Source organism: Pseudorasbora parva, chromosome 18 (assembly GCF_024679245.1).
Source record: "Pseudorasbora parva isolate DD20220531a chromosome 18, ASM2467924v1, whole genome shotgun sequence".
NCBI classification, from domain to species: Eukaryota; Metazoa; Chordata; class Actinopteri; order Cypriniformes; family Gobionidae; genus Pseudorasbora; species Pseudorasbora parva.
The window spans coordinates 25092384-25119207 of NC_090189.1; the positions used below are offsets into that span (position 1 = coordinate 25092384).

The window sequence follows — 26824 nt, forward strand, 5'->3', positions numbered from 1 at the left end:
CTTTTATATGGTGTGAAATCTATTCCGTTCTAAATTTGGCTTTGTTTTGATTTTCATCTGCGGTTAATTTTGCGCATCAATCTTTCAGGTTGTACGTCCTGTCTTTTTTAAAACGAATTAATATATGTTGAGATTTAAGGTCATGATAATATGTAAACAGCAGCCGAGCAACACTGTGGAGAGCACAAAGACCTGATTATGCACTATGCGGACTCAAGCGGGAGCCAATAGCTCACAGGCATGAGCTGTCAGGTGTAGTGATCCCTGCGTCTCCCTCTAATCTAGCTGTTATTCTGCAGTTGACGGACATGTGCGGCAGAGACGCCGAAGTGTAGCCTTATACGGTTAAAATGTGTCACCTCGGGGAAGTGGAGCTGTTTAATTCACAGCATAATTAAGGGGTGGATTTTTGAACGGTTGGGTGTGAGGGGATTTGTGACAGGATTGTGCAAGGGAAACAATGGTGGTGCATTGCAAAGCGTTCTTGTTTCACACCGCACTCACTTACAGATGTACAGAACGATGTATTGTATGCAAATTACAACAATTTTTATTTATTTTTACTTTGAATTAATGATGGCAGCATATTACTAAATCTATGAGATTAACGTACAGTGGTCATGCAAAAAAAATACTAAGGTTATCGGATCAAATTATATTGGCTGTTGGTTAGAAATGAATGCTCAAACTAATTATAAAGTTGGAGAACTCAATAAGCATTAGAAATGTATGTAATATACAGTTTGGTTGTTTGTTTGTTTTTATATTAATTTATGCATTTGGAAAAATGGCTTTTATTGCATTTAAGTATTAACCGTTCATATATATCCTTAAGAATCAACCCCAAGATATTGGCGTTGCAAGCCTTATGCTCCATTGTTTGAACCATAGGAAAATTTTACATTTTGGCCTATAACTACTTTCATGTTTTGGCTGTTAAATTATTACATTTCTTTAATACACTAAATTCTAAAACACTTAAAACTAAAATTGATCATTTGAACCCTCTGGTACTCTTCAAGCATTGGTCAAAAATTGGCCAAAATTGTTTTTTGAATCAAATAAATGTTTTAGTTACACAATATTTTTAGAGGATTGTATGGTACTAAATTATATTTGTGCTGTATTTATAATCTATTTATTCACTTTTTGAGCATAGAGCTGAAAATTAAATATCCAACTTAAACTGTCATAAATGTTGAATTCTTAGAACACAGACTTTATTGTTGACGTGGAAAAAAGTGAACTTAATTTTTTTTATAAAATAATAAAATATACATTTTCAAAAACACATTTTACTCTAAAACGGCAAGACATTCCAAGCCATAAATCTAAAGAAGTTGTGTTCCAAATTTGAGCTTGATATCTCTAAAAATCAGCTTACAGTAAGATATTGTTTGTCCGCAGTACCAAATGTTTTCACTTGCGGTCATTTTTGACCAAGAGGATTACAAGTGTTTAACCTTTTCGAATCACGTCCAAAAAATGTTTGTGTTTACACAGCAAGTGCCAAAACCTTTACCAATTTTCGTACCATTCCGATGAAATAAAACATTCTAAAATCAACAAAAGGTGAAATTGTTCAGTAAAAAATGACAGAAGAGCACCAGAGGGTTAAGTGCTACATGTAAAGGTGTCGCAATGTTATAATAGACAGCATGACAAAGGAATATCCGTTTTGACATTTATTAATGATTAAATTTAAATTACTAGAGTTTTAAAGATGAACTTCAAGTGAGTGTAAATGTAATCTAAAGCCAATATATATCCAATATTAAAAGATACTGATAAATAAATAAAAACTCTAATGACAACCAATAACCAACATTGCACTGATATATTGGCAATCCTTAATATGAAGGCTTATTTTTTGTTATTGCTCATCAGTCACATGTTTGTAATATATGTTCTGTTTGGATACTATATATATATATATATATATATATATATATATATATATATATATATATATATATATATATATATATATATATATATATATATATATATATATATATATAGCACATGTTTATGGTTAGTTAACTGGCAGTATTTATGTTGTATATGTTAAAGAATGATGCAGCATCTTGGGGGTGTTTTATCGTCATTATGATTATGACTAAGTTATGGTTCACTTAATTAAATAACATGCAATCTTGAAAACATGCATCATTGTTCATGTTAAGAGGTAATGTAATGTAAAATCAATTAACCAGTGATGCAGGGGGTGAATGAGAACAAATAAAACTCAATGATAAACTAAATGGTTACAACAGGAAGTAGATTAATGAATGTTACAGAACAACATTCCACATCACCAGTTTCAGCATGCAAACCAGACAGACTGACAGACAGAAGAAGAAATGGACATACGGTAGAAACTGGCCATAACGTAGGTTTGACAGCGATCACCAGTAAAGTCATTTGGACACCTGATGAAAAGAGAAAAAAACCATAGAAAGAGGGGGGAGAGAGACAGAGAGAGAGGGAGAGAGAGAGAGTGTCGAGCAGAGAGAATAAATGCCAGAGAAAGAGGAGAGGGTGAAAGCAAGATAGAGAGGGGGGGGGGGGGGGGGGAGAAAGCAGAGAGAACATTAGGACAATAGCACAATTATGTACAGCAGAAGCAGAGGATCCCACTGGAGGCACCACTGTGTCTATTTCAGGACAGACTTAAGCTAGCAAGCCTTGGGGTGTGCGGAAGGAGGTAAAGGAGAGACAACAGTGGTAACCCAGTGACAGCTGGTCCTCTGTTTGCTGCTGTGCATCTCAAGTCAACATACTTTTATTAGGTTTGGGCATGTATAACCGCCTGGGCTCTGTCTGCAAGCACCGCTGGCCGAAGTATCCGTCCGGACATCTGGGGGAAGGAGAGGTGATGAAACGCAGATATACACCAAACACACACAGAGACATCATACACAGATCATATTATGCAAAGTGATGCCAGAAACACATCCACACGCTCATTTGAAGGGCAATCTGATAGTCAGATGATTCCCAAGCCATCATTTGTTTAAGATTTCTGATTTATTTGTGAAAGTTTTTTCTTTTCTTTCAGAGAATACATCTTGATTTTACACTTCCATAGTTTGATGTTTTTCAAAGCTTTTGGAGTCCCTTCTGGTGGACGGCGCTAAATACAGGTGTAAACGGGGTCTAAAACCCTTTGAGCTTGTCTACTTTCGACCACTTCCATAGGTAGCTGAAAGCTCATTCGACCGGATTGCTTTCGTGTTGTAGACGCTCATCTATTCGAACATAAAAGACTGTCTACTCTGTCTACTAACCAAATGGGTGAACATTATGGGAAGCACGCTAGCCAGATGGGATTTAAACTTTGTCAGCTGAAGGCCCTAGTTTGGTTTGAAGGCGAAAAACTTACCAAGCCCAATGTTCTCTCACATTCCTAACACACACTCGCCGTGTTCTGCGTGGTCTCGCGGCTGTCGGAGCAGAAATGAAAGCTGACGCTCTTCTTGTATTTAAGTCGTGTTTCACGTTAAGTAAATTGCATGAGCTAATTTCATCCATTAGATCTAAAGCCCATAGAGCCTCCCCTCGAAGAAATCAGGACAGAAATGGTTGAAAGTGGACAAAAGAGACGGATTAAAACACCAGATGTAAATGGAAATGTTTCCCTCGACTACCTATGATCTGATCGAACAAAACGTATCTTATTAACAGGTGTAAACAGGGTCTTATTCTCACCATTTATTTGATCAAAAATACAGTATTACAGTAAAATATTACAATTAATAAAATATTATATTTGATTACATTTTATTTCATTTATTCCTGTGATCAAAGCAGAATTTTCAGCATCATTATTCCAGCCTTCAGTGTCACGTGATCCTTCAGAAATCATTCTAATATGCTGATTTGATGCTCAAAAAAATATTTTTGTAATATTTTCAATGTTAAAAATAGCCATTTAATATTTCATTGGAAACTGTGATGCATTTTTCTTTTGAATAGAAAGTTCAAAAGAACAACATTTAGTTGAAATTGAATATTTTTGTGGGCTGACACTATGTTGCTGTCTGAGTTTCTCTTTTAATCAATTTAATGCATCCTTGCTGAATAAAATTATTTAAAAAAACTGACCCCAAACTTTTGAACAGTAGTGTGTATCTTTAGTTTATTTTTCTTACCACTATGGAACCCTGTTTCCGCCACTAAATAAAAAAAATAAAAAGAGTAATTGCGATTTTTTATCTCACAATTTTGACTTTTTCCTCACAGTTGCAAGTTATAAATCAGAATTCTGAGATATAAACTTGCAATTGTGTGATATAAAGTCACAATTCAGGCTTTCTTTCTAACAATTGCGAGTTATAAAGTGAGAATTCTGTGATATAAAGTCACAATTCTGAGATAGAAACTCGCAATTGCGTGATATAAAGTCAATTCTGACAGAAAAAAAAGCCAGAATTGTGACTTTATAACTCGCAGTTGTAAGAAAAAAAAGTCAGAATTCAGAGATAAAAAGTCGCAATTACTTTTTAAATTGTTTTATTTAGCGGCGGATACGGGCTTCCATTGGAAACAGTTTGCTAAGATATATTCTCTGAAAGCAAGGGTTTCAGAGTCCATTGAAACTATGAAAAACAACGAAAAACTATATTTTGCTTCACGAGTAAATTGATCTTGTTGTCTGGAAAACAAGAATTTAAACTGATTGAAAGCAATCCAGAATATATGAATCTGTATTTTCTGCACACACCGACAGCTGAAGCCGTCACCGAGCCTATAAGCAGCACATCTCTAATATGGTCGTCTGATTATGACATGGCTCTCATTCATGGATTTGATTGGGCAATTATGCTTATTCATGTCATTCCAGTAAACAGATTACGCCTCATTAGTGCGCAATGCTCGATATGGGGGTAATGTTTTCACAGTGTTAATTCCTCTAACTCAGTAACTGCTCTAGTCAGTGATCACTGATGAATGGCCGCCTTCAATTTTCAGGACAAACAGAAATGGTGTTATCTTCTGTCACCAGCTCATCTACTGAGTCTCCCTGCACATCCCAAGCTGGAGTGAATTGTGTTTCAAAACTATTTGTTTTCCCGTAAAATATCTCAACATCCTAAAAAAAAAAAGTTGAATATGAATTTGTCCCCTGCTGGCAAATAGCTTGACTTGCTTTAAGCTTAAATCGAACTACATTTAGAGAGATTTATGCTTGAAGCAGCACTTAGCGGGCACGCATACCTCCCTTTTGAAGTAGGATGTGAGGCATTACGCGTGACACAATACATGCAGCACACACACGAAGCTGCTGGTGAGTTTATAGAGTGTAAAATGAGCCAAGGTTCAGGCCGTAACCTCTTCACTGTGCTGCTACAGAACCATGTCACCGCCTGGCACGCGGTAAAACACTGCAGTTTTAACTATACGGAGACCCTGGGAATAACAGAGAGATGGTGAGAGATCGCAAGCTGTTGTAGTCTTCAGGGGAACACGGGAGGGAGAGAAGCTGGGGTATGCACGCCTGCACCGGAGCGCAGACATGCTTTAAGTAACATGTACACTGCGGTGGGGGTCAAAGGTCATGGAAACAATGTTATCATGCTGAAGAGTGCCAGAGGGACGGGCCGACGTGTGTGCTCAGTCAGTCAGGAGAGTACCTCCGGGATTTTAACTCCTTAAATTCATTCATTCCTTTCTCCAAATGAAGAACAGATCCTATTATGTCTGTCTACGTTCATTGCTTGCCTAAAGCGTACAGACTCCAAAAAACTTGAAATATAATATAATGAAATATATATTATATTAAATAATATTTCTTTACAAAACCAAATGCTTGACAATAAAAAGCTGAACTAAGTTAGTTTGAGTTTCATTCATGAAAGAAAAGCAGCTAAACCTTCTTGCCTTAATGATTATTATTATTTATACTCATCATTATATTTTAATAATATTATATATTCAAAATTTGAAAACCATTGCAGGATGCATTGATGATCACTTAATACTTACTTTTAATAATATACATTTTTTGATGGAATCTCATTTTCCGCCACAGAATAAATAGTAAAAAAATAATTGTGAATTTTTCTCTCACACTTTGGACTTTTTTATGAACTCGCTTTCGTGAGATATAAACTCGCAATCGCAAGAAAAAAAGTTTGAATTGCAAGGTTTATATCTCAAAATGTACGAAATGGAAAATCGCAATTGTAAGAAAAAAAAAATCTGAATTGAGAGATATAAAAAAAGGTCAATTATGATACATGAAAAGATAATTATGACTATTTATATCTTGCAATTGACTTTTTTTCTCAGAATTTCATGACATAAACTCGGAATTGTGAGAAATAAAGTCAGAATTGCGAAATGTCAACTCGCAATTGCGAGAAAAAAAGAGCCGGATTTGTAAAATAAAAAGTCGCAATTACCTTTTTAATGTTTAATTCAGCAGCGCAAACAAGCTTCCGTAATTATTATTCTAAAATGTGTAAAATAGTGACATGAAACTAACAATAAAATAAAGATAATAAACAATGTGTAGGTGTATCCATAACGACTGGTGGTGGTACAATCAGAGGCACCTGCTCTATTCTTCCTGACACTTTATTTCTTGATCTTTCATTCATATTCTGTCTTTAACCTGCTTAACCACACACATCCACCCCACATGCCCCCTTCTCAGTTTCGGATGAGCATTTATCATTCCCTCTCTCACTGGCAGCGGAGTCCAAAATAGACTCTGTTTAATGAAAATCTACAAAGTCGGTGAGAGAGAAATAGAAAGAGCAGATTTTTTTGCCATAACTGGGCTGTAAAGTAAACCTGAAGAAGATAAACACCACGATATTCCAAACAAGCCTAGATGTCAGGAACACAGATACCAGTTCCAAGAATCCAGTTCCAGGTGGCCAAACTGTATATATATCGCATACGCAGCACACGTACTGAAGCTCAACCATTACCACACTGGGAAGTTTCAACATGGCAAAGAGCCATGACCAGTTATTACATCATTTATATTCAAAAGACCGACCCTCCATTATGAGGAACTGATGAAAGATGAATTTACTGCAAAACTGTAAGATAATAAGGTCTTTTTGAATTAACCATCATGCACACAGTTCTTGTTTTAAACACAAAATGTAAGGGGTTGAGGTTTGTGTGCAAAAATAAAATGCTAATGGTTTGAAAAAAATTAATTCAAAACAAGACAAAATTGATAGTAATAAGAATAAATGTTTCTTGAGCAGCAAATCAGCATATTATATGATTTCTAAAGAATCACATGACACTGAAGACTAGAGTAACGATGCTGAAAATTCTGCTTTGCCATCGCAGGAATAAATTACATTTAAAAAAATATTCAAATAGAAAGCAGCTCTTTTCATTTGAAATCACATTTTACAATATTACTGTTTTTTCTGTATTGCCTTGGTGAGCATAAGCGACCTCTTTCAAAAATATTTGTAATATTTCTACATTTTTGACAGGCAGTGTAGATATGGAGATTTAAAAGACAAAGTCTTAAACAATTTTGCTCCTCAAGTTCCATCTTACAGTGCAATATTCACATTTACAGTGCAATATACTGTAATAGAAAGCACTGCTAAAAATAGCTCCCTCGGTCTGCTAGTAATAACATCATCTAATCCTGTTTTAAACACACATCAATCTCTAACCAGCACAGCAAATTACACATGAATATTATTTAGATCATCAGAAGCTAAAATGCATACGACTATATTTACTGAACCTTTATGCTTTGTCATTCAGCTAATCAATTTTCTTTATCTAACTATTCAGTCAAATAATTATTGAATTGCTGTAAAGCAGACATTTGACTGGGTATACGTCATGTGAAGGTCTTTGTACTAAAGCTCTAAGTACTAAAGAGAGAGAGAGAGAGAGAGAGAGAGAGAGAGAGAGAGGGGGGGGGGGGAGGGACAAGAAGAGCAAAAAGGGTCTTTCTTTTGCGTCCTGTTGCCCTTGATCAGGTCACTGTAACTGTAAAATGAGAGGACCAGCACTGCCAGAAAGAGTGCAGTCTGACCCAGAAGGCTTTGCATCATTTCTATCCTGACGGCAAATTTGTCAGGACTAATCAAATAATGAAGAATTTATCCAGCACACGTCAAACCTAAACGACATTCTCATGGAGAAAAAAGCCTGATCTCTTGATCTTCATTGTGTTACATAATCAAGGATGCAGCATCTGGTCTGAAGAAAAGTACTGCGGTTATAAAAAAAAAAGAAGAAGAAAAAAAACACTTTCGAAGCAGCTGTTTTCATACACTAATATTTGGAAAGTTTAATGACGCTTTCCACGAACAGAGTACACAAAAGTGCCTGAAGCTCTTAAAAAATGAAGTTTGCGTCTTTTTCAACAAATGGTCAGTGAAAGGAGGCACTTAACTTGTTGATCGTCAACCTCAGGAGGTCAAACCCTCTGAAGTGAATCAATGGGTTTGTGCAAGAAAAATATCCATATTTAAAACTTTACAAAGTCTAATATCTAGCTTCTGGCAGAGCGCCTTCCGTATTCAACTTACAAAGAAAGTGCAACGCCTCTCCCAGTTCAATACGGAATGTGGTACATGAAAGTGCACTGTAAAAAAAGGTCTGTTAAAAATAGGGCACAATGAACTGTATAAATATGAAGGAATTGTCCATATACATTTTTTACAGGTGTTTTACCTGTATTTTTAATTACACATTACATTAGTTTGTGTTTTAAGGATCAACAGAAATTTCCGTAAAATTACTGGATAATGTAGCTAATGGCAGAGTACATTTTCCGTTTTTATTTTTTACAGTGTGGTCTGCCAGATTTTACTTTATAATGTTGATTAAAAGTTGATTCTGCGCTCACTTGATCTAATATTTTATGTTTTTTTATGTTGTAGAATTAAGTAGCAAATTAGAATCGCTAAAATGATTTAATATATTTTGAGACAAAGGTCTTATTAATGATTTTCAATTATGTTCAATGTAATATTGAAAAAACAATGGAAGAATATGTAAAAGTATGGTATTTGGGGTAAAAAGCATTTTTCCATTTTATTAAGATGACGGTTAAAATATCATATATTAAGTTAAATATTTAATTTTGTTTCTGTTGTTGTATAACTGTTATATTTCTGTTGTATACAATTTTTATATTAACATACACTGTACAAAATTATATGTTCAATAAGTTATGACAACGTGCTTTTACATTGATTTTTTTTTTCAAAATAAGTTAAGAAATGTTAAAAAAATGTATAAGTTATGCAACTCATTTTTAAAAGTCAGTTTAACATAATCTAAGATGAAATAACTTAAACATCCAAGTCGAATGGACATAAACATTTCAGAAGGTAAATTTTTTAAAGTGTATTTTAATGGCAGTATACAGTATTGTTCAAAATAATAGCAGTACAATGTGACTAACCAGAATAATCAAGGTTTTTCGTATATTTTTTTATTGCTACGTGGCAAACAAGTTACCAGTAGGTTCAGTAGATTCTCAGAAAACAAACAAGACCCAGCATTCATGATATGCACGCTCTTAAGGCTGTGCAATTGGGCAATTAGTTGAATTAGTTGAAAGGGGTGTGTTCAAAAAAATAGCAGCGTGGCATTCAATCACTGAGGTCATCAATTTTGTGAAGAAACAGGTGTGAATCAGGTGGCCCCTATTTAAGGATGAAGCCAACACTTGTTGAACATGCATTTGAAAGCTGAGGAAAATGGGTCGTTCAAGACATTGTTCAGAAGAACAGCGTACTTTGATTAAAAAGTTGATTAGAGAGGGGAAAACCTATAAAGAGGTGCAAAAAATGATAGGCTGTTCAGCTAAAATGATTTCCAATGCCTTAAAATGGAGAGCAAAACCAGAGAGACGTGGAAGAAAATGGAAGACAACCATCAAAATGGATAGAAGAATAACCAGAATGGCAAAGGCTCAGCCAATGATCACCTCCAGGATGATCAAAGACAGTCTGGAGTTACCTGTAAGTACTGTGACAGTTAGAAGACGTCTGTGTGAAGCTAATCTATTTTCAAGAAACCCCCACAAAGTCCCTCTGTTAAAAAAAAGGCATGTGCAGAAGAGGTTACAATTTGCCAAAGAACACATCAACTGGCCTAAAGAGAAATGGAGGAACATTTTGTGGACTGATGAGAGTAAAATTGTTCTTTTTGGGTCCAAGGGCCACAGGCAGTTTGTGAGACGACCCCCAAACTCTGAATTCAAGCCACAGTACACAGTGAAGACAGTGAAGCATGGAGGTGCAAGCATCATGATATGGGCATGTTTCTCCTACTATGGTGTTGGGCCTATTTATCGCATACCAGGGATCATGGATCAGTTTGCATATGTTAAAATACTTGAAGAGGTCATGTTGCCCTATGCTGAAGAGGACATGCCCTTGAAATGGTTGTTTCAACAAGACAATGACTCAAAACACACTAGTAAACGGGCAAAGTCTTGGTTCCAAACCAACAAAATTAATGTTATGGAGTGGCCAGCCCAATCTCCAGACCTTAATCCAATTGAGAACTTGTGGGGTGATATCAAAAATGCTGTTTCTGAAGCAAAACCAAGAAATGTGAATGAATTGTGGAATGTTGTTAAAGAATCATGGAGTGGAATAACAGCTGAGAGGTGCCACAAGTTGGTTGACTCCATGCCACACAGATGTCAAGCAGTTTTAAAAAACTGTGGTCATACAACTAAATATTAGTTTAGTGATTCACAGGATTGCTAAATCCCAGAAAAAAAAAATGTTTGTACAAAATAGTTTTGAGTTTGTACAGTCAAAGGTAGACACTGCTATTTTTTGAACACACCCCTTTCAACTAATTCAACTAATTGCCCAATTGCACAGCCTTAAGAGCGTGCATATCATGAATGCTGGGTCTTGTTTGTTTTCTGACAATCTACTGAACCTACTGGTAACTTGTTTGCCACGTAGCAATAAAAAATATACTAAAAACCTTGATTATTCTGGTTAGTCACATTGTACTGCTATTATTTTGAACAAGACTGTATTTACTGAACAAAAATGTATTCTTTTATTAATCAAAATAAACAGAAAACATAACAAAATTAGCTAAAGTGATTGTTTTGAACAAATATTAGCTTAGATATTATTTTTAGGTAATGTGTTTTGCCCCACCTCATACATAAACAAAATAAAACCATGATTTATTTTTTATACAAAATGTTTTGCTCCATAAATGTTCAATGCAAACATATGCATATTTTTCTGCACTCATCACTCATATACTATGGGAGTATAGTGAAAAGCACATTTTTTTCTAAAGGTGTGCCTTTAGCCCCCTTGTACCATACAGTTAGAGATGGCCACTAAAAACAAACTCCGCAACCTACAGTTTTCAGATCAGAACTTGTCCTTGATGCCCAGCACAAGAAGGTGTCAGGGGCCGTGAAAAAGCAGAGCCGAATACTACTGGCACCGCAGTCTGGGGCCCCCTCAGCGGCGGGCCATGAATCTCCTCTGGCGTTTCTCTCTCCTCCTCAGTTTTTTCATCTGTCCCAGTCTTATGTAAACATGACAGGGGTGTCGATGTGGAGCTGCTGTAACTTGACTGGCAGTAAAATACCCCCCACCCCCATCCCCCTCCCCCATCATCCCTGCAAGAAAATAATTTTGGCCTGGGTTGTTTTTTTACTTCTTCCTTCCTTCCATATGTGTGTGTGTGTAACTTTGTATTTCAAAGAAAAAGAGGCAGCCATAAATATGAAGTAGCTCGTATGGCTAGACTTGTTCAGCCAGTGAGTAATTCCTATGGAAGCCTGGCCTATATTGAATGAGATAGCTTTGGGGCAACAATTCCCAGTGGGCCTTGACTGCATTATCCGACTTTTCTGGACCCGTGCCTCACCCATGAGTGAATTAGCTGCAACAATTGAGTTATTGCTCCTTCCAATTTGTACACAACTTATTGAATGGCTGTTGCAGCCATGTCCTGAGCGTTTGCTTGCCAAGCAGTATTCCAGGGACGCACACGCGCAAGCACGCATGGCGTGCATCTGGGCTGGAAAAAAAAAACAGCAGGTGCACTCATAACATGGCGCAACATGCGGTCTGAAACTGATTTTAAAAGAAGAAGAAGAAGGAGAAGTAGAAGAGAAACAGCACCTTATGGTTCACTGCTATAAGACACGGTCACATAACTAGCTCAACATAACACACAAACACAAACTCATTTCCATGTGCTCCTGCATCCTTGTTTGTTATATTGCCCTTTACAGCTACTTATTCGCCCTGGTCTTGTTTTGATAATGCGGGCGAAAATATTTTCTTGGCCCATAACAAGAAGTCTTGAGCATCCCCGATTTAAAAGCATCTGTATAAATCGGTGTCCTTTTCCCCTTTGATTGCAATGTAAGCAAACTGACTTATTTACCTTGTGGGAGGCCTCTGGCTCTCGTAAATATTTGTTTCAGCACTAAACCAGCATGACATGGCATTTCACAATGGTTTGATCCACATCGTTCCAGCACGCTAAACGCGGGCCACCGGAGCGGAGCGAGAGGACATTTTTTTTATTTATTCCCCAATCACATCACAGTCATATCGCACTCATCAACATCTGCACCAGTGAGTCAACCCGCGGTACCCCGACACAAGAGGGACACGACCAAAGACAGATGCGATAGATGGGAATGAGAGAGTTTAAGAAGAAACGGATGGATGACTTGATGGATACCATTTGGACATTGCTGGAAAGAGACAAGGAATTTCAAGAACTAGGGATTCTTACTTCACTTAGCGTGCAGTTCTTAATCTCTCACTTATGAAGAAACATTATGATGAACAGAAAGAAGGCAAATTAAATTATACAATAACATTATTGAATATGGGTGTTTCTTCAACTATACTATTCCCAGTGGGCTGAGATTTTTATTCAAATTAAACAAATTTTTTTTTTTCAAATGAACAAATTTATATATATATATATATATATATATATATATATATATATATATATATATATATATATATATATATATATATATATATATATATATATATATATATCAGGCATAACATTATAACCTCTGACAGGTGAAGTGAAAAACACTGATTATCTCTTCATCACGGATCCTATTAGTGGGTGGGATATATTAGGCAACTTGTGAACATTTTGGTGTTAGAAGTATTTGGATGAATTCCATAAGTATTTGAGCGAGTTTGACAAGGAACAAATTGTGATGGCTAGATGACTGGGTCAGAGCATTTCCAAAACTGCAGCTCTTGAGGGGTTTACCGGTTCCCGGATGCACTATGGGAAGAAGGTAAACTGGTGGAGGCAGTGTGCTTTGGGTAATGTTCTGCTAGGAAACCGTGGGTCCTGCCATACATGTGGATGTCACTTTGACATGTACCATCTAGCTAAGTATTGTTGTAGACCATTTACACCCTTTCATGGAAACTATTCAGAGGCTGTGGCCTCTTTCAGCTCTTTTCAGGTTGAGGAGCACAACAAAGAGTTTAAGGTTTTGACTTTGCCTCCAAATTCCCCAGAACTTAATCCAATCGAACATCTGTGGGATGTGCTGAACATACAAGTCCGATCCATGGAGACCCCACCTCGCAACTTATAGGGTCTGCTGCTTACATCTTGGTGCCAGATACCAAGCACACCTTTAGGGGTCTAGTGGAGTTTATGACTCGACGGGTCAGGGCTGTTTTGGCAGCAAACGGGGGGCCAACAATATTAGGATATAATGTTATGCCTGACTGGTATATATATCAATTGTTTATCCATTGACTTTCAATCTTATAAACAAAAAGCCAATGTAAAATATCCATCATAAAAATATAAAAAAAACAAAAAACAAAATATAAATTAACAGTAAAATTATTTAAATAAAAAATAAAAACTTTATTTACAAAATGAATTTACATCTATTTTTTAAATGCGTTTCTCTGTTGTGGTGTCATCACCACAACCAACATTATTAATTATGAATGGAATATTTTTTATTATGTATCATTTTCAAGTAGTATTTTGTTCAATTATGTCCTTGAAGTCAGAAGTACAGAATTATCATTGTATATTGCATCCAAGAAGTGTAACAAAAATTAAAATGATTTGCTAATTTATAAATGCTAATTCTGAAATTAGCTATAGATATAGTCACCACCCTCCCCCACCTCCTCCAAAAAATGAATAAATAAAAATGTATGAAATACATAAATTATAACATAATAAAATTAAATTAAATTCCCTGAAGAACAGTGTTTTGCTTTTATGTTTACAGGTCCTAAAGTGTTTTTTAAAGTTTAAGAAGTGTTTAAGAAATGTTAAAGTTTAAGAAGCACCCATATACATTAAGAGCAAATGGAAGCTCTTTGATTCGATTTGAATCCACGGGGATTATAAACAGACTGACATGAGAGAAAAGAAACAGGAAAGAAACTCACTTGCAGGAAAACTGATTTATACCATGTATGTAGTAACAGTCACCGCCATTCACGCAGTATGCCTTCTCTGTGTCGTTGCATTTTCTGGCGTGGCCCGAACCCGGAGATAACGTTGTGGTTACTGCAGGAAACAAAGACACAAACATCTTAAGACATCAATAAGGCATGCCAACCCCCAAAAAAGACAGAGCTTTCAGTGAGTGCCTAGTAAACAATAAAGAGAACAACACACCACCAAAAACACATAGATTTCAGTTGTTTAACCATTGACTTTCAATCTTATAATCGAAAAGCCAACATAAAATATTCATCATAAAAATAAAAATCTAAATGACCATTTAAATAATTTACAAAAAAACATTTATTACGAATAAAATAAAATAACAATTCAATTAAATAAATATAGAAAATACCTGAAGAACAGTGTTTGTTTCTCTTTTATGTACACAGGGCCACAAGTGCCCATGGTTTACGAAGCATCAATAAAAAAAAATTTTTAAAAAGAGACAGAGCTTTCATTGAGTGCCAAGTAAACAATAAAGAGAACAACAGTGTGGTTGTGCAAGAACCAAAAACACACACATATGCCATATTCTCAGATAACATTCATTACAAGTAACTGATCATTTATCACATTTCAGTTCATGTCTCATTCTCTACAACAACACCAGAAACAATGACTCTTTGGTTTGCATCGCTAATCTCTCTGTACATCTTTGCTGTTCTGCTAAGGTTCGAGACGTCCGCTAGGGAAAGATAAGTATTTCAGTAAGTGCTGGATCTCCCCCCGGCCTACGCCACCTGCTCCGGCTGATTCACAGGTCTGGAATGGATCCGTAATCCCGCAATATTATCGGAGCAACGTTCAACATGTTTTGGGAATACTGCACCTCATGGGGTACGAAAAAAAACGAGAGGCCTGGAGAAAATTGTATGTGGCTAAATCACATTAGGCAGCCAGTTTGACAGCAGTTTTGGTACCAGTTCAGTGGGTGTACATTGAGATGCAAGAACATGTTTATTGAATTTGTAACCAAAAGCAGAAACGTGAAGAGTGACAGGGCAAACTGCTTCCCGCAGCCGCGTTATGCACATACCTATGCCGTTTCTCACCACTGTTAAACTGAACGTATCTACAAACACTCGTGTCATCACCACCCAATTGATGCTTTTTCAAACACGCAATGGCTTTTGTTTAGCACAGCACAATGGAGCATCTTTGTCAAGCTGAAACGGCGTTCAAAGCAAATGTTTTGAAGGAACATGCTTGTTTAATCTCGCTAATCACAACGACAAAAGACAAATCTCTCTCTTCCAGCAGTTTTCATGGCATCGCTTCACCACATCAAGCCCACCGATATTTATGTAATTAAAGAAATATTGTGATATCCAAACTAATGTTGTTAGTTTTGCTGGTTAGCGTGACTCAGTTAGCCTCTGTTGGTAGATGACGTTACTACAGCATCTGGGAGCTAAAAAGCATCTCTCTGCATTGACGCCCATGTAAAGGTCCCAAAAATAATATATAAAATTGCATTGTAAAATCTGCATGAATGTTACAAAAGAGGTTTCAAACCAATGTATGTAATTTGAAAAATTTTCAAACATAATAGAAAGGGTCAATTTATGCTCAAATATGTTATAATAATTTGTTGTTGCAAGAAACATTAATATAAAGGTTAAAAGGTACCTTTTTATAAATAATAAACCAAAAATAATATAGTAAAGTGAATTTTATTTCATATAAATTCATTACGGATATCAGTAAAGCTCTACAATAAGGTTTCATTAGTTAACATTAGTTTTAACATGAACTAATAATGATCACTTCTGAACTGTAAAAAAATTATTTAAAAAATAAGTTACCTAGTTGCCTTAAAATTTTGAGTTCATTGAAATTAAAAATTTGAGGTTAATACAATGTACATTTTTGAGAATCAACAAACTTTATTCAAATATTATTAAAAGATTTTGTAAGGATATTGGGTAAATGTGTGTTTTATTTATGAGGACGCAGTGAAACATGGCAATGCCAAATTATGTAATTTTCATGATTTATCAAATGTTTTATGTGGTTCAGATACAATAATATTTTAAGTTTCTATTTATTAAACTAATTTCCTTCATTGTATCAACACAATTTTTTTTATTTCAATAAACTCAAAATTTTAAGACAACCCAGGTTACTTACTTTTTTAAGTTAAACCAACAATATTTTTTACAGTGTATTTATTAATCTTTAAGATGCACTGTGAACTACCATGAACAAGCAATGAGCAGCTTTATTAGCTAACTTTAACAAAGATTAACAAATACAGTATGTAATGCACATGTTAATTCATATTAGTTAATACATTCACTAATGTTAACAAATGAAACCTAATATCCAAGAATTGCTAATTTAATGGTATTTTTAAATAAACCGATCCGGACAGAAAATGAGTTATGTCACGGACCCATAGGGAGATTCTTCCACACACTCCATGTGCGGCATTCTAATCACCACTGACTATTTCCATTACAGGAACATTTTATTGTAAATGTGTTTCCTATTCATTTATACACACTGAAGGACAAGTTGAAATTATGGTCTGAGGTTACTGACAGCATGTGGTACATCAATCTAAGGTTGAAAGCAACCAGGCATATTCGCTGAACTCAAGTCTTGTTTCATGTTCGAGCCACTCCGCTGCAAACCTTCAACCAAACGTTTATTCCTCTAACAGATTACATAAACACAGACTCATGAACATGTCATACAGTATGGTGAATCAATTGGCTTAGCATGAGGGTGGGACCTAACATTATATGAATGAGTCATGGCTTTCCTTTTTCTCCAGCATGATTTGAGATGTCCCAGGTTACGGTTTAACCCTTTTAAACATAAGTTTAAAATATTCTAGCAGACCCCCCATTGCAAGTTTTTTTTTTTTTTTTTTTTTTTTTTAAGGTAACTGTTATTTTAGAATATACCACATTATTATTAACCTTTTAAATGATCATGTTAGCAGATCTATATTGCCTGATGGGTGCTGTCATGTTAGATTGCACCTCATTTCACAGAATCTGTTGGACTGACAACATATCAATTCATCCACTTCTCCCGAAATACACCGATCAGGCATAACATTATGACATGTAAAGTGAATAACACGGATTATCTCTTCATCACAGCACCTTTTAGTGGTTGGGCTATATTAAGCAGCAAGTGACCATTTTGTCCTCAGAGATAAGGTGTTAAAAGCAGGAAAAATGGGCAAGCATAAAGATTTGAGCGAGTTTGACAAGGTCTTATTTGTGATGGTTAGACGACTTGGTCAAAGCATCTCCAAAACTGCAGCTCTTGTGGGGTGTTCCCATGTCTGCAGTGGTCAGTTTCTGTCAAAAGTGGATTATATAAATGAAATCATGTCAATATAATCTGTATGATGCGCTGAACATATTGATCACACTGGTGTGATCATTTTAAAACATTTGACTGTCTAATTTGAAATAATTCGAATTAATTAATATTAATATTAATTAAAATTAATATTTTTTAAATATTATTAAAAAATTATATATATATATATATATATATATATAATTATATATATTAAATATATATATATATATATATATATATATATATATATATATATATATATATATATATATATATATATATATATATATATATATTTTTTTTTTTTTAAGTAGTGACCTATAGAAGAAGTGGAGAATCTTATACATTTCTTATTCCTTATTTCATAATGTTTGTTTAAAATTTTAAAAATCTATACCTAACCTAAACTTAAAAAAAAAAAAACTTAAAAAAAAAAACATTTTAAGGTTTAAATTAAGATTGTGAATGCATAAGATATGATGCTTTTTGTATGATTTTTAATAATATATAAGGCTACATTTACAATAATACAGTTTGACAATATTAATTTAAAAACTGAAACTTCGCCTATATACACTACATTTAAAAGTTAGTGGTCTAACATAGTGTTTATGTTTTTGAAAAGTCTCATACTCACCAAGGCTGCATTTATTTGATGAAAATACAGTAAAACAGTAATATTGTCAAATTATTACAATTTAATATAATATTACAATAATAATTTCAATGTTTTTTTTTATTATTATTATTTTATTTAATCCTGTGATCAAAGTTGAATTTTCAGCATCATTACTCCAGTCTTCAGTGTCAAATGATCCCTCAGAAATTATTCTAATGTGTTGATTTGCAGCTTAAGAAGCATTTCTTATTATTATCAATATTGACAGTTGTGCTGTTTTTGTGGTTTTTTAATATTAGATTTTTTTTTAAAAAATCTAACAACGTAAGTCTTCACTGTCCCTTTTGATCAATGTAATGCAGCCTTGCAGAAAAAAATTGTTAATTGAATTGAATTGTAACTGACCCCAAACTTTTGAATGGCAGTGTAAGATTTCTTAAAGAATAAAACTTTATGGATAAAACAATGGGTTTCCCCCCTAGAAATCAGACATGATTTAGAACATTTTAATGATGAAGTAAAAAAATGTAAGGAAATTGACTTCAGTGTAGACTAAAGCTTCAGATGAAATAGGTCAGAAATTCAGCTCAGCATATAATGTGCCATCTTGTTCTCGTCCCCTTTCTCTGAAAGAGAAATTAAAGAAATAAACCAGCAGATTTACAACCATGCGCAGTCCATCGTCGGCCCACGGCAACCCCCCCCCCCCACACACACACACACACACGTGTTATACCCGGCAGTAGTCAGGCCAAAGAAAAGAGAAACGTTAGCAGATGTGGAAATGCACTTTATGCGTAACGGGGCCCATCCTGATATCAAACATGATCTAGAGGTACTAATGTTACCACATCAAATCACTTAAGTGAAATCAGAGCACTGTTGTGGTTTGGATTTGAGGGGCAGAGAGTTTCTGAACTTTCTTGTTGTCTTTCATGTTCATGAAACTGCATGTCTAGTCAGGCTGTGTGTTTGTTTATAGGTAATAATCACATTGTGTGGCTCTGGAACCCTAGACAGAACATATTAGCTCAGAACAGTACATATCGTGCCAGTTCGTTGAAATAAATACAGCAGGTGGCGTGGAGAATCAGTAACATTTGGTTGTGATTGACTTGCATAGTTTGAGTGAACGTCAGATGTTTACGGAGCTAACAAGTTTATTTACATTTTAATTTACAGTTTTTATTTCATGGTAACCATTCTCAAATGCTAATGTCTTATACTAAACAAAATTCAAAACCCTCCCATGATAATTTTATATATTTATTCTCTTTTTGTCTTTAAAAATATGCAGTTTCTGCACAACGAGTATCACGAAAGAGAATTGTAACAATATAGACCGTTTTCAAACAGGTTTCCCAAACATATTTGCCATTGGTCAGTCAAAAACATAGTCCCGCCTGCACAAGTCACTGGTTTTTCTGTTTGAATTGGAACACACATCTGAACACCAAGGCTCCAAGAAAACTCATCTTGCAACATTTTTAAATGTTTATATTTCGAAATTCACTCAGCTGTGTGGCATTCAAGTTGAAGAGAGGAAACAACAGTAATATACAACTATAATAAAACTCCTTTCAACAACACGCATACGGGCTGGCCGGGATCCAGCTGGTTGCTGGGAGGCGAATGTTCCCTGCCACCCCTGTTCCGCCCCTCCATGCCCGCTGAGAGTTTTAGCACGTCTCAGTGCCTGTTTACCCCACTAGAGGACTAATGACACAGCACACTCAACAAGACTCAGCCTCCCTGGATGGAAAGATGGAGACTGTATATATTAAGTCAGTGTTCCTGTGAGAGCTGACCTCAGAGCCTCATGAAGACCACATCCAGAGTCTCGAACATTCAGATCAGACTTTAAAACATCTGCACATTCTCCAGGAGCTTTAGGAAGGGGCATGTTTGTATTCTTTACAGTCGACTCTTTTTATCCCCTTGAGGGTGAACAGGGGTGCACCGCGAAGCTGGCTATATTAATACGATATTCACTTTGGCCGTGCATGATGCAAAAGCAAGTAAGCATTCTGGTGCATGCAAAACATTCTGAAATTAGGCATCTGTATGCTATACATTTAAATTATCTTCCTAGTTTTGTGCATTACAAAAATTTGGGCTTTTCCCAAACATTTCCAAGAGCTAGATCTTTTTTTTTTTTAAATAAGACACATTTCTTCCAAAGCTGCAGGAAGACTTGCATGTCAGCAGCCCGTGGGGTAGTTCTGCCAACGTCTGTCATGTTTATGCCTCTGGTCTAGTGATACACTTCAAAAAATCTCCCTCCATTAGTAATTAAGCCCTGACATTTACACACCTGTACAATACCCTTTCTGAGGTTACCATCAGCTGTCTGCTGCAGATCTGGGAAAACTCGACAAATACCTGCTGAGGCTGCATGTGTCAGGGAGATGAGGTGGAGGGGGGATGTGTGAAGCAGAGAGAGAGAGAGAATGGGTGGGGATGTGTGAGAAAGGTGGTTGAGAACATTATTTGGAGAAAACTATCCATTTAGCATTCCCATCTAATCTCATCCAATGCTGTTATTTTGCAGCATAAGACCAGAGACTTTTTATGCCAATCACTTGAGTTGGAAATGTCATGTGACCACTAACGCAAACAGCTATAATTACTAATGACTATAGAAATATACATTTTATTTAAAAAGTATAATGTATATATAGAGCTGTCCTCTAAAGGTTGACTAATCATTAGTCGACTAGGAGAGGCTTAGTCGGCCAAAAATTTTATTACAACGATTAGTTCTTAGTTGTACAACTTAGTCGCTTAGTTGAAGAAAAAGAAAAAAAACTTGTGGCAAACTCACGCAGTCGGTGAGGGACAGATTGTTAATGGCGGGTCTGTTTATTATCCATCCACCTTAAATATGGCTTATCATTTGAAACATGTAGCAACTTTAAGTAGTAGCAAGAGTGTGGAAGCTGAAGTATTAGCGTGTTTATACTGCATGACATGAAAGCGTTCATTTGCATTTAACTTAAAATACTTTCATCAAATAATTTACACCTAATATGTCATTTGAAACTGATACATTGTATTTGTGTGCACTCACAATAACTAAAGTTGTGCTTTAGTAAAATAAAGAAAACAAACAGGATGCGCTTTCTGCCGTCTCGGTCTCTGTGAACTTGAGCGCGTCAAAAAGTAAACCGTAACTCTCCTCACAGACATGAGAAATACATTTATCGAAAGCTTGAAATGTCTATTGTTGAATGAACTGAAAAATAAATATTCTCGGATTACGTTATGAAATGTGCATAATCTGTGGAGATGACATCGTCAACTTCATCACTGCCATCAAAAACACAGAACACACTAGATAATCAATGAATTATTTTAATGTTCACATATTCATAATCATTACTTTTGCCAGTGCAAGCTTTATGAGTATGTTTGAGCATTGATTAGGCTATGCATAGGCAATTAAATGCTCATTATGGTGTGTCTTATTAATATACACATACGATTAGCAAACTAATCGCTTAAATGAACAACTCATAGTCGACTAGGAAAATCTTTAGTCGATGGCAGCCCGAATATATAAATTATATATATATATATATATATATATATATATATATATATATATATATATATATATATATATATATATATATATATATATATATATATATATACACACGTATACACATGTATTGTTTTGTTAGTAATTCTGAATGGCTGTGAATGTAAAACAAGGGGCAAAAAAAGCTTTGTCATCTGTTAGCATGGTGTGCTAACTAGCAAATCCTTGACTATGCTCTAAAAAATGCTGGGTTGTTTTAACCCAATGTTGGGTCAAATATGGACTAACCCAGCAATTGGGTTGTTTTAATCCTGCGGTTGGGTTTACTATTTGCTCAAGACAACCTAGCAACAACCCAACTGATGGGTTAGTCCATATTTGACCCAACATTGTTTTTTACTCCAAATTTTTTAGAGTGTAGTATAAACCAAATGCGCACATTTGTTTAGCTTTTAAACAATTTATGAATAAATCTTTTTTTTTTAAAGAGCTGCTGAGTAGAAAATAAGTCTTCCTATAAGTTTCCTATTCTCAATTAGTATGCTGCTACGCTAAACCAGACTTAGGCTAGCCATGTTCACGCCACAGTTCACGCTAAATGATCAACAAAGCATTCCAAGCTAACAAGGTCAGTTTCACCACAGTCCTTGACAATTGCTGTTTATCCAACCTCACACTCACCCTCTTTTTACATTCAGCTACAGTGCCAGGTCATTCTCCAAGCCTTATGTTCACTGGATAGGTTATGTTTCTATCCCTGACATGCTAAAGTTCTTAATGGCATGCACTAAGCAACTTTCACTACTGCTCCCATGAGAGGTCACTTTCTTCTGCTTGAAAACCCAGGGGTTTGGTCAGCGAGCTAAGCCTGGAGTTTGATTAATCCTTCATGGCCAAGGAACTGAAAAGAGGGCCTGGGTGGGGGCAAAACGGGGCCATCTGGAAGGCTTCATAAACATGTCTATCTTTCTGCACTCTCCAAAGGGTTCTAGGAAAGTCGTAAAAATGAAAGGAGAGGTCCCTTCCCTGAGAGTGTTTTATTTTTTCTTCTGGAGACACATTCACCAAGTCCAAACGAGTAATTCCATAAGTGTAGGGATGTTCGACAGGTGCGCCTTGTATTCATTTGCAGGCTTAACCCTCGTGTTCTGTGTGCAGACTCAGAGACTCAATAGCTTAATAGCTTAAAAAAATACTTAACAGTGGAACATAAGAATGATGACGTTCCAAATCATGTGATTTATGTTCATAAACATAAATTCAACTTGATGGCATGATTCAATAGTCCTTTATGAAGAATGTTACTTGTTTTGGGGTTCTTGGAGGTCCACGGTATATAACATCTGATTATCTACTTAATAGGTCCTGCACACTGTGTGATTTTTCTAAATCCTTTGCGACTGTTGCTTGTCAGACTGTACGAACATGATCCCCGATGTAAGCCATGTCACACTGGAAGATCTCAGTTGTCATTAATGTCAGACTGTATGATAGTCAAGGCACGCTAAAAACGGACGCATGCAAGAAAACTCATCTGTTGTTTTATATCATCATGAATGACGCGTTCGGTGACAGTGAACTGCATTACACGTGGGACTGGAATGGTGGCAACAAAGAAATCTCTAGCTCTCGTTTTGGTCATAGTTTGTCTTGAAAAACCGAGATATTTGACGGTCGTCGTAGGAGAAGTCACTGCAGGATTGTGCGCCAAATCTTCTGACACTGCCAGAATTTCGTCTGAGGTAAAATTTGATTGCAGTGGTCATTAATCGTAGGCAAAATCGCACAGTGTGCACCCGGCTTTAAACGACTAAATTACTTCTTAAAGGGGTGGTTCCGTGTTTTTTTTCGAGGCTTGGTTGTGTTTATGAGGCACAGTATAACGTCTTAATACTTCTTTTTTTAACGCTGTATTTTGTCTTATATTTTACCTTTATTCCACACCGCTGTCTCCACTGTCCTTTGAACGGCTCGCTTGCTTCCTGCTTCTATGAAGCCCATCCCTCCGAAAAACACAATGGTCTTAGATTGGTTAGATGGCCAAATGTAGTTTCATAAATTTTTATTGGCTGAAGTGCCAAGCACAGGCTGTCCGGAAACGCCACACCCTTACGGGCAGAAGTCACATCTGCTGTGACTAGCAAGGGTTTATGACTTCACCAACCCGGGAAGAAGCTCATTGTAGTCCAAACCGGCCGTTTTTGTTGGCAATAAACTGCCGTAACTTTAAAAGACAATATCTCTGTTTGCATTGAACTTTCAGCGCTGTAACTTTGCAGATACTGTTTATGCTCATGCAGCAACATTACACACTAACTGAAGTTACTAAAGTGAACTTAAACTAAAGTGAAAGTACTAACTAAAGTGAAATTGCATGCAACCACCCCTTTAAGTCTAGTTTCAGACTTAAAAACAATGTTTGAGCCGTTTTAACTGAAATATTGCACTTAAAATATTTCAGTGCTATTGTTTTGTCTCAAGGTGCACATCAGAAATGTTTTTTTTTTCTTTCTTTTTTTCTAAGGCATGTTTATAAAAGCTACTTAAATGTCCTAATTGAGCCAAAGCCTAATCATGGCTTAATATAAGCTCTTTTAAAAGAGAAAAAGATTCCAGAATATTTTTTATATATATATAAATCACTGGGGTCTCTGTGACCGCAAACATAAAACAACCAAATCAACTTAACAAATAATATCCACGTGTACAAATTACATCCACATTGCTGATACACCCCTTGGTAGTTTGAGAGCCAAAGAAAAAGTTCAAAAAGCGGCTGATGATGCTTGAGAGATCATGATAGTGAAGCTATGGTCAACCCCCCATGCCAGGAGATGTCTCTTGTTACAGCTGGGAGCAGAATCCCATTACTGCAAAATAGGTCAATTTATACAGCATGCAATCTTACAGCTTTTGAGTGCTTTCCATTATGCGAAAACATTATGTGCATCCCTTTTGTTTAAAGGGGTTGCCAAAGCCTTTCAGAGAGGTCTTCTCAATTTCACATTAATATGTGCACCACTGCATTTATTAAAAGCCTCTAAACAAAATCATATGGCCCAGAGCAAGTAAAGAAAGAAAACAGAGATCACACTATCAGTTTTGTAGCAACAGCTTTGGTGCACTGCAGGGCACAAGAGTTCAGATGTCAGTGGTGTTTTGATTTTGTCGCAGACTGGCGCTGAACTGTGGAGCTGATGTTATTTTATCTGTGGGCGAGTATGCATGATTGTGCGCTCAAGGGCAAGTGCAGATGAAAAGCAATACAATAATAAACAAATAAATAATTTCCTTTATTATATAATATATTTGGTAACACTTTATTTTACGGTAGCCTCGTTAAATATGTTGCACATACACTGTAAAAAAAATTCAGTTCAGCAATTGAATTCAGCAAGTGACTGATCACATTAAAAATTTTCAGTTGGCCGAATTGAATTGTGCATTAATTCACAAAATCAATGCACAAATCAAATAAAAATGTAATCAAATTCAATATAAAAATATATTTAATTAAATTAAAATTTAATTGTACTTTACATTTTAACCTGCATATTCATTACATAAGGCCGAGCTAGTTCATCTTACAGTCCATAATCCCTATAGGTAACACATAATCCTATGGTGCTCTTTTACATAATTCCCTTTCAGAGTGTTCCATGTGCAGTAAAACAAATACATGTGTGCGGTGAATGTAGAATACAGCTGTGGTGTGGGTGCATTCTTCAGTGCTTTAAGGGCCCTGTGTAATCTATTATCTCTTTAAGACCTTCAGCACGGACTTGAGACTCTTCATGTTTGCATTAACAACGACGCAAACCAGCAACAAAAGTCGAGCCTGTTAGGAAACAGAGCTTTCCCTTAAGTGTGATTGCTATAGTGATCCGGTATTTGGATGTTTGCTTAAGTCTTTGTAAAAAGAGACATTGGACCCGTCAGTGGAAAAAAAAACTCCTCCGGAAAAAAAAAAACCCTCAATATTTACGCCTAAAGACAAATAATGCTTCCATGACCGCTTTAGGTAAGCAGGTGAGACATTTACTTACAGTATTTGCATATTACATACAGAACTTCAAAAGTGAGTTTAGAGTCACGTGTCTCTCCAGTCACTTTTTAGGCTGGAGGCCAAACCCTCCGTTTAAGAGTCACGAACCCCAACTTCCGAAAAAGCCATTGAGGGAACTCTTTAACCTCAGTCCACCAGAACATAAACAGAATAAAAGCAAGAATAACAGAAGCCTAGAGTGAACTATGTCCTGTATTTTTTCCTTTTCATTAACAGGTCTTTATTTTTCTCCTCTATTGCATGCTTCCTGCCGCATAGCTGATGTGTCTGGTCTTGTCCTCCACAATCATTTCAGAGACGACTCTGAGAAATCAAAGAGTGCTATTGCTTGTGATTGCACAACAGGACGCGTGTGTAAACAAGCAAGAGTCGGGGCACTTACCGAGAGGGGGTGTGGTGCTACTGGGCGGCGTGAGGACAAGGGCAGGGGTGCTCGTCGGGCTGGAGGTAGGCTCAGAGGAGGTCGTGCCTGGGGTGAGCGTGGGTAGAGACTCTGGGAACCATCGGAAGGATGAGACGGGACTCCCGTGCATCCGTGGAGCATCCTCTGTGCGGAGCCCCTCCTCCTCATCCTCTCCCCTGAGGAGATCCAGCCAGTCGGGTTCCCTGCTACGACCAGCTCCCTGAATCAAAGCCCGGCGGAGCAGCAGCAAACAGGCTCCGAGTCCCAGCAGCAGGAGCAGCAGAGCGGGCACCAGGAGCAGGGCTCTTCCTCCGCATGCTCCCCTGCAGCAGGACCTTGGAGGGCGGCGCTGGGTCGGCCGCGGCGGAGGGAAGCGTTCGCCTCCAGCCC

At 36.4% G+C, this 26824-nt stretch overlaps 1 protein-coding gene across 11 annotated transcripts in view; it reads right to left on the bottom strand.

Moving 5' to 3' along the window:
• The window catches only part of nrg2a (neuregulin 2a), a 121034-nt gene that overhangs the window by 19114 nt on the left and 75096 nt on the right, over positions 1 to 26824 (bottom strand). For 7 of the 11 annotated variants that reach the window (XM_067424414.1, XM_067424413.1, XM_067424411.1 and 4 more), the window contains exons 4-5: positions 14418 to 14538; positions 2374 to 2432 (exon numbers count right to left, since the gene is read on the bottom strand). In XM_067424414.1, the coding sequence (XP_067280515.1) occupies positions 2374 to 2432; positions 14418 to 14538 (180 nt within the window). Of the gene's footprint in view, positions 1 to 2373; positions 2433 to 2783; positions 2861 to 14417; positions 14539 to 26824 lie in introns of all 11 variants that reach the window. The other 4 variants (XM_067424417.1, XM_067424412.1, XM_067424416.1 and 1 more) reach the window with 1 other exon arrangement.